The sequence below is a fragment of the Branchiostoma floridae genome, chromosome 16 (assembly GCF_000003815.2).
Source record: "Branchiostoma floridae strain S238N-H82 chromosome 16, Bfl_VNyyK, whole genome shotgun sequence".
Lineage (NCBI taxonomy): Eukaryota > Metazoa > Chordata > Leptocardii > Amphioxiformes > Branchiostomatidae > Branchiostoma > Branchiostoma floridae.
This window is the reverse complement of record NC_049994.1, coordinates 5,987,894-5,996,768: the sequence shown is the minus strand read 5'-3', so window position 1 is coordinate 5,996,768 and position 8,875 is coordinate 5,987,894. Positions and strand designations below refer to the sequence as shown.

General features: G+C 42.0%; 1 protein-coding gene across 1 annotated transcript; it reads left to right on the top strand.

Annotated features, from left to right (window-relative positions):
* Positions 1 to 4,780: 4,780 nt before the first annotated feature.
* On the top strand, positions 4,781 to 6,917 carry LOC118403352 (serine/threonine-protein kinase STY13-like). The gene is made up of 3 exons (XM_035802057.1): positions 4,781 to 4,895; positions 5,879 to 5,983; positions 6,554 to 6,917. The coding sequence occupies exons 1-3, from the start codon at positions 4,794 to 4,796 to the stop codon at positions 6,878 to 6,880; spliced, it is 534 nt and encodes a 177-aa protein (XP_035657950.1). The 5' UTR covers positions 4,781 to 4,793; the 3' UTR covers positions 6,881 to 6,917.
* The last annotated feature ends 1,958 nt before the right edge of the window (positions 6,918 to 8,875 follow it).

Here is an 8,875-nt window from a genome sequence, read left to right as displayed (position 1 = left end):
GGTCTCATCGCTGCCCAGACCAGTATAGAGCAGAGGCGACTCGTCCGTCGGTTCAAGTGAGTAGAATACAGTGAATACTGTTGCGCCAAAAGTTGCTATTATACAGTGAAGTGATTTGTGTTTCATTGTTGACTGTCAAAATTCTTCATTTCCTTTTCTTTCGTTGCGTTCATCAGCCACCAGGTCTTAATTTCCTTAAACGGGTAAAGAAACTGAACAAAGTCTTTTTCGTTACACAACCTTCCTTTAATTCTTCAGTAAACGTTTCAACGACCATCTGTCGCCTTCATCAGTACAAAATGAAACAAACACTATCGGTGCTATATGAACTAATCAGAGTCAATGCAATCCGAACTTTACCTATTGTAATTACATGACATTGTAATGTTCGGATTGCACTGACTCTGTCTTGTTCATATAGCACCGATTGTATTTGTTTCATTTTGTACTGATGAAGGCGACAGATGGTCGTCGAAACGTTTACTGAAGAACTAATGGAATTTTGTCGAACGATAAAGACTTTGTTCAATTGATCTACCAACCTCACTCACTCATTCGTCCTCCTGCACGTGGTGCGTAGAGCCGACTGAATGTACCAGGAATCTACCGACACGATGAAACGATTTACGGGGGTAAATGAACTGTTTTCTTTCCCTTAGTGCCGACCCTGTTATCTACATGTCTGAGTATGCGAGGGAGTATCTGAAGACGCTCACCAAGGATTCAGTTCGGGAGTTTTTGTCCGAAGAGCTCAAGAATCTCAAAAGACACATGGAGCGTCTTAAGGTAGTACTCTGTCATTGAATACCTGCCTTACCTTTCCAACCGCTAAAATTTTATTTCAACACTAAGCTAATGATTTTGGAAACCTTCAAACGCTAGACATATTGGTAAAGCAGGAACAGCCATTTAAAAAATTGTCATTAAGAAAATTACCAAACATTTCAGTCAAAGTTGTTTCTTGAGAAAATTCTATTAATCAACTTTTTTCGGCCATCGTTAATGGACACACCAGGTTCGATAGTGTTGCAGATGATTTCATTCGTTCGTTCGTTTGTTTGTTTGTTGAGCCCTTGTAGTGCCTAGTTTCAAATAGGGCAGTAAGCTTCCTTGCTGTTTCAGTAACAGCTAGGGTGTATTCCGGGGTTGCTAGCCCTAACCAATTAACTGGAACCAGGAGCTCAACTGTGGAGCTGCTACCAGTTGAGCCACAGTGACATCCCTCTACAGATAGTTCAGTTATAGATTATAGAATATAGTTATATCTCTGTTAAGATTCTACTAAGGCGACATTGTGACTTTCTTCCAGAACGAACTTGTGTCCACCATGGAAGCTAATGAAAAGTTGCTGGAGGACCTTTCACATGAAGTACGGTCCAACAGTGCTATCATCCGTGAAGTTCAACCGGTAGCCAATGAGTGTCAGACGTTGATCAGGTGAGGTGATTCCGGTCAGTAACTTAATGATTTTTGTTCATTGGCCTACATTGCCATTTCGTATACATGTAAGTGCCTGGGTCCGACTCTGAGGAAGACGGTTCAGACGCAGTATCACTCACATGCTTCAGTGAGATAAACTTTAGTACATATACCTTTAATGCACTTTTCAGTGCGATCGCATGGCGCAATCGGCAGCGCGTTGGGCTCATGCCCAAGAGGTCCAGAGTTCGAATCCTGCCGTATCACCAATCTTGTGCCCTTGGGAAAGGCACAATGTCCGTCTTACACGTGGCATACCGTTCTGTCCCTGTGAGACTTAGTGCGCCAGTAGACGAGAGGGTGGAGAAGGAAGTGCACACACACACACACACACACACACACACACACACACACACACACACACACTCTTCGCCTTAAAAAGTCACGTGCAGGCCAGGCAGACGGGTCGCCTAAACGACCCTGTTTGCCATTGTCTTTCGAGATGGGGGGGAAATAATACACTTTTCGTTCTTCTTCCAACAGTAAGCTGCAACTATTTCATGTCCATCACCTGGAGACGCGCGACATCGTTCCTGACGACATCGAGGATTGGGACAGGTCCATGCCTATTGGGACTGGCAGGTCTTTGTTAAAGTTATTTTTTGCACTTTGGCATGTACCCGTACTGTTTTCATTCTGCCTTTAACATGACATGACAGCGTAATTTCTCAATCTTCAAGCAGAACCACCGATGGAAAGACAGTATGTATGGGCCAAAACAATAACTAGCCGCCATGTCTTGGTCCATATATATACTGTCTTCCGGATCCTATCAGCCAGGGAATCTGCATAGAATTCTTATAGACTAGCCTTGGCTCTTACTTACCAAACTTGTAAATATTTTACAGGAAATGCGGTGGAAGATGAACTACATTTTGCCTTTTTTTTTTAAATGTTCACAATACTAACCCGAAAGAAGGAAATTATTCCTAGAAATCTACAAAATTTTCCCAAGCTTTTCACACCTAAACGACCAACAAAAAACAATCTTCATGCTTAATTCGTCCCACCCGTTTATATATGAAAACGTTGGACAGTTCATCTCCCATTGCAAACAGAAAAGAAATCAACCCCCTCAGATAGTTTAAATAGACATAGATTTAAGATAGATGACATATCCATGTTCTGTACATGTATACCACTGTCTTACTTTGCAATTAGCCCACGGGCATGATCTTGCAATAAAGTTATTATCAAGCTATATTAATTATATCAACTGTTTACGAACCATTGCATCAATGTCCCTGCTTATTTGACGAGGGTCATTACTAAAAATGTATTTTTACAGTTTTGCAGACATCTTCAGAGCCAGACTTAGAAGGGAAAGTGGTGTCGTTCCTGTCGCTCTGAAGGTAATCCGGAACCCCCTCTCAGAGAATAACGTCTCAGATGTGGTCAGAGAGGGGAAAGTACTGAGGTGCGTCGAAAAACATACTTTCACTTAATCATAATATAGTTAGTTACCCACTCACTCACTCATACTTGCCGCATGTCAGTCTTCGTTGAGGGGGGCCGTCATTGTCTTCTTCTTAGTGTTTAGGTGGCCACCATCAACTTGCTGATGTTTCTGCCACACTTTGTCCTCCAACTTCGTTAACACGTTAGTTAACCTCGCAACAACATGTTATCTTCCGGTGTATTAAACTTCGTATCGTTGGAAAGGCGGTGTCTCACTGCACTTGCGTCAAGGTTGCGTCACTGCGGGGAGATACTCAACGAATTTAAGAGATAAAGAACGGATTTTCTGACTTTTTGTGTATTTTGTCGTCTTCTAATTCATAGTCGGAGAGGAGATAGGCGCCGCCAGGGGACTAACATGCCTATTGATACAGCACAACATGTTGTGCTGCCCCTACGACTGATTAAGGCTATGGGACGAATGAATGAAGTCATAGTTTTACGTATTGCGCAATATCTAAACTATAAAACATTGGAGAAAATAACAAAGCAGTGACGCAGTGAACGAACCCCGCAGTGACGCAATCTTGACGCAAGTGCAGTGAGATGCCATCTTAAGGTCTCTTAGTATGTGTTTGTGGGTTATTGGAAGGCTAAGCCAAACCCTCTCCTCCCACCACGTTTACCTCCCCAACCAAAGTCAGGTACCCATTTTTACATGTGAAGTGAGGAATGTCGTGAAAATTGCCTTCCTCAAGGGCACAAAATCGGTGGCATTGCAGGATTCGAACCCAGGACCTCTGGGTTCTAGGATAAATGAAATACCCTGCAGTTACGCCGCCCGACGCCATTAGTACATTCTTGACCTTATACATGATTAAAAATGTATTTATTAATTTTTTAAAATATCTTGATAAGCTGTGTTTTCTTACTATACACAGATCGCTTGATCATCCGAACGTTCTGAAGTTGATTGGAAGTTTTCTTCTGACGAATCCCGATGGTGACAGTCGGTATGTCCTGGTAACAGAACTCTGTACGGGGAACCTGAGGCACTACGTACAGAAAAATTCTGCGAAAATCCCAGGGAAACTTGAAAGGTAATGGTTACTATTAATTTTATCAGTGACTATTTTAAAGGTATACTTATCTCCAAATTTTCGATGTCTGACAGCACATTTTGGTCACGGAGAATGGCCTAGTCTCGATCACGCGAGAGAACACGAGACTAGACCAGGCTTGCGTAAATCATCTGCCCCCTCCCCCGCCTCCTTGCGGAGAATGTAATACTACTGGCCGTGAATCACAAACCAAAGTCCTATGAGATGCTAAGCCTACAGCAATGTGTACGGATTTTAACTATTGAAAAAAGAATAAATTTAAGTATTCACAGAATATTATAACAAGAACATTGCATGAAAAGAATGGAGTACTGAATACAAAAACGTTAGAAAAAAATTTCTATGCTACATATCGACGTAGCAATCGTGGTTATGCAAGAAAAAGGTTGAGCCAAGGATGGTATCCCGGCTACATTAACATATAACTACCTCAACTACTTCTGTTAGGTTCGATAACTTTAGGCATGAAAAGAATAGAGTATTAAATACATCTGAACGTTATAAAATGATTCTATGCTACATCAACGCCTGGGTACCATCCTCAGTAGTAACCGTGGTTTAGTAAGCAAAAAGATGGAGCCAGTTTTTGCTTAGGAGGATGGTACCCAGGCTACACCAACATATAATTACTTCTATTGGGTTTGACAACTTCAGATGAAGTAGGAGACCGGTGAGCCTTCCCACTTTTTCTATAATGTGCAGGTTCCGTGATTTTGATGGTAGAATTGCATGTTCTGTGTGCTAATTGGGTATGAATTACCAACTTGCAGGTATTCTACAAAGCAAGGTGCAGCAATGAAACACGTCACAGGCATCGCCATCCAACTTGCAGAAGGAATGAAGTACATACACAGGAAGGGCTATCTACATAGAGACCTTAAAATGGAAAACATTTTGGTAAATGGTCCCTTTGTTTAATAATTTTTCTCTGTTGTCGTTTCTGCTTGCCTAGTGTAGACGTTGGCGCACTATTCGTCTCAACTCTGGCGGTAGTGCCTCAGGTTCTTGTCCGGGTCTGGGCACGACTGGAAAAGAGTCGCATGGTCCTTTTCGGATGGGGACATAAAGTCAATAATTACGTGTGTGGGGAGCTTATGGCGTGAAACTTCTGCACGTAAAAGAACCAACATTTACAGGTCGTTTCGCCACAGTGTCAGTTCGCCAACGCCATTTCGTTACAAGGTAAGTCGTTTCGCAACAAGGCACAAGTCGTTTCGCAACAAAACACAATTGTGAAACAAATCGTATTCTTAACATCACTTGCGCATTCATGGATGTCAGCGAATGAAATCATGACATATTTTCTAAGTGATGTTAGGAATACGATTTATAATGCTATTAGGCCATCTAGAGAAATAAGATTCAAATGTGGCGAAATGAATTGTGCTTTGTTGCGAAACGACTTACCTTGTGCCGAAATGGTGTTGGGGAAGTGACATTGTGGCGAAACGACCTGGTACCGAACCGGTTAACACTCTTATCGTGACCCAGTGTGCTTGGCCAAAACGTGAGCCGTAACAAAATCCCATTGCACTACCGCTATAGCTACTTGAAAACGGTGTACCGAAAGTGCGAAAAGGAAGGAAAAGGAGCGAAAAGGAACGAAAAGGAGCGAAAAGGAACGAAAAGGAGCGAAAAGGAACGGAAAGGAAAGTACCGAAAGCGCGAAAAGGAACGAAAAGGAAAGCACCGAAAGCGCGAGCGAAGCACTTTCGGTACTTTCCTTTTCGTTCCTTTTCGTTCCTTTTCGTTCCTTTTCGTTCCTTTTCGTTCCTTTTCGTTCCTTTTCGTTCCTTTTCGCACTTTCGGTAGACCCCTTGAAAATGTATCTTAAGGATTGAGGTTGAGTTAAGGATGACTTTTTATTTCTGTTTCTCTAGGTGTCGGAAGGTGATATCGTGAAGTTAGGTGATGTTGGTCTTTCGAAAGTGGAAGACGAAGTAACAGGGACGCAATGTGGGACACTATTGTACGCCGCCCCCGAGGTGGGTGAGCTTTATTCTTCGATCAATCCAGTGAATTTACTTTCAAGTACATATATACCGTACCGAAGACGATTAACTGACAAGTACATGTATACAGACAAAACACATTCTAGTCGCAGCCTCATCCTTGGTTTTACTCCAACATCTTTAAATAACATAAATTTCCCGCATGAAGATTGTCGACCGTAAATTCGATGGGTCTTTCGTACAAAGTAGTTAACGATATTTATCACTTATCAACGAGATAGAGCAAGTCAAACTGAGGAATTGTCCAAGTAATTTGATGACGTTAGAGTCAAATTGATATTTTTATTACATGGAATTTGTGATAATGCAAATGTAAGATTTTCTCCCTAATTCAGATTTACATTTCTTGTTAGTGCTGTTGGTGTACAAACAATAAGGCCATTTTAACCGGATGATTAATGTAAACCCGAAACTGTCTTTTGGGTTATGCAAACGTTTTTTGTTGTTCTTTGTTTCTATTTACTTTGAGTGCCACTTTGTTGTTTTACATTTTTCAGAGATGACCCTGATAATGACATATATTGTTTGATTTCACACCGTCAGGTGTACTCTGGCAGTCGTCGCAAGTACACCAGGAAGGCTGACATTTTCAGCTTCGGGCTGATGCTGTGGGAGTTGTGGTATGGTGACGTCATCTTCAAAGGGGCACCGCAGCCACTGGAGTTCATCAAGGAGGTAGCAGCTGGTACGAGACCGTCGTTTCCCACAGGTGCTGTACCCATCTACTTTTGGCGGGAACTCATGCAGCAGTGTTGGGACGGTGAGCCTGAGAAACGCCCCCCAGCGGAGCGATGTCTGAATGTCCTTCTGTGTAACGATGCCTATTCCTCCAACTTGCACTTCAAAATTGACAAACAATCTACACTTTAACAGTTAAGGTCAGGAACAGAGACGAGGGGGTATACAAGCTGAGCCACGTTTGGGACGGCATTCTTGCTGCTGCAGCGCCACCTACATCGGCTATAAGTAGCAGTGAGAAGTAGTTTCCAGTCATTCTACCCTGATGATGGTGTCTGGTAGGTATTGAAACGTTGGAAGTACGCACTCCCTGGTTGTGCCTAAAAAACTTACTATATGAAAGTTAAGGTCAAGCTTTGATAGTTAACATAACCAAATTAAGAATCAGTTCACACTACTAGAAAATAGAAAAAGGTCGGTAGCATAATATATCCGCCAACCAGAGGCAACGTCCTTCACGTCAAGATATCGTTGAAGATAAATATCATTTTCTAATGACATGCCCCAAATATAATGTAGGTAGACAAAAATTAATGAATATGATCACATGTAAGTCTAGTAGACCCTTACCAAAGGCAAGCAGAATGTCATGTATTTTCAATCTACTTATGTCATGTCCAGACTACATGAAAGCCTTTAGGCCAACAAATATGTAGTGCTCTAAAAAAGAGAGAATGTATTGTACAGTATCAGACCGAAACGTTGAACTTGTATATTACACTATGTCAATACGCCATTCCTGTAGTCATAGACTTTAGACGAGTGTCATTGTATAAATTGATTCATTGCTGTTGCCTTACATTGTACCGTGTACAAATGTCGTGCGATAGGGTTCATCCAAGGAGGTTAAAGAAAGACTCTTTCTTTAACCTCCTTGGTTCATCCATTCATTCTGTGTTCTTAAATGACAATATAAATACAGACTAAACTTGACAAGACCAACATTTAGAAGAATTGTGACTTACACAATAAATGTAGGTTGTCTATTGCTACTTTCGGGACATTAGAGACAGTGACTGTAGTGAAAAGAATTTCTACATTTGATAGCACGGCGGTCCGGCACCCAGGCTATCCTGACCAGTGATAACAGAGATGACCAGTAAGTCGCATCGATGTTTTATCATAATAAATGTGAGAGGGAGGATAGCAGAGCGTGATGTGATCAGCTTATGTTAAGTGACTATCTCAATATGGTGCGCCAAATTGCGGTAGGAAATCGCGATTTTAGGACGACGTTTTGCACCGATTCGCGAATGCCTGGCGCAATTTAGCTCAATTTGGCGCAGTGAGATACACTTTTCACGTACTGAGCCCTTGCCGTCTGTACACGTAGAACAGAGACATTCTCTGATAAATACGACCTCTGTCTGCACGTGAAAGAGAGAACACGAGGACCACGAGAACTAATTAGTTAACTGTTATCTTGTTATCTTGAATTTGAACATTGTGAAGGCAAGGTTGCGTGCCGAACCTTTACCATTATAGTAAACAATGTTAAACTGGGTGAAAAACCGACTCCGCATAGGTCACGTTTCTAGAAGGAAACCTTCCAAGAGCCTATTTAAAAGGTAGTGTTTCTTTTCTTTCCTTTCCTTTCCGTTGTTCCTAGGGCGTCTTAATTGTCCAATAACATTTGGCTTTGCCCTTGATAGTTTCCAAGAAAAGCAACCACATTTTCTTCAGCGCCAAACCAAGAATAGGGCCGAGACACCTATTCTGGCGTTTCAAGGACTTGCACAGCCAGGTTATCAATATTGCACTCCGATTTTTAATTGGCAGTTGGAATTCCCGTATCTAACTCAAGATATATAAAGTACAGTACCACAGGTGCTAGAGTGTAACAAATACCACATGATAAGAGGTTTGAAAATTGGCTGACTGTCAGCGTTTCCAAAATGTTCAACTCCTTGTTATTCTTCTTTTATTCCGTTTTATGATTAACGCCCGTCTACAAGGCGCTACTGTTATCGTAAGGCTAGAGGAGGTGAAATGCTCAAGCGGCCAGACACATTCGTTGAAATAAAAGACCGTCTTCGGTGGTTCGGTAGTACTACCAGCTTTCTTGTCGGAGTGGCTGGCCCTCTGTCTATGTGGCGAGCCTTTTCTGTGTCGAAAGTTTTCTAGTTA

What these genes read in the sequence shown, in the direction of transcription:
- LOC118403352 (XM_035802057.1), top strand. Translation starts at nt 4,794, where the DNA reads ATGAAACACGTCACAGGCATCGCCATCCAACTTGCAGAAGGAATGAAG. An exon ending in TTAAAATGGAAAACATTTTG is followed by an intron (nt 4,896 to 5,878) that starts GTAAATGGTCCC and finishes CTGTTTCTCTAG; the next exon opens with GTGTCGGAAGGTGATATCGT. An exon ending in TATTGTACGCCGCCCCCGAG is followed by an intron (nt 5,984 to 6,553) that starts GTGGGTGAGCTT and finishes TCACACCGTCAG; the next exon opens with GTGTACTCTGGCAGTCGTCG.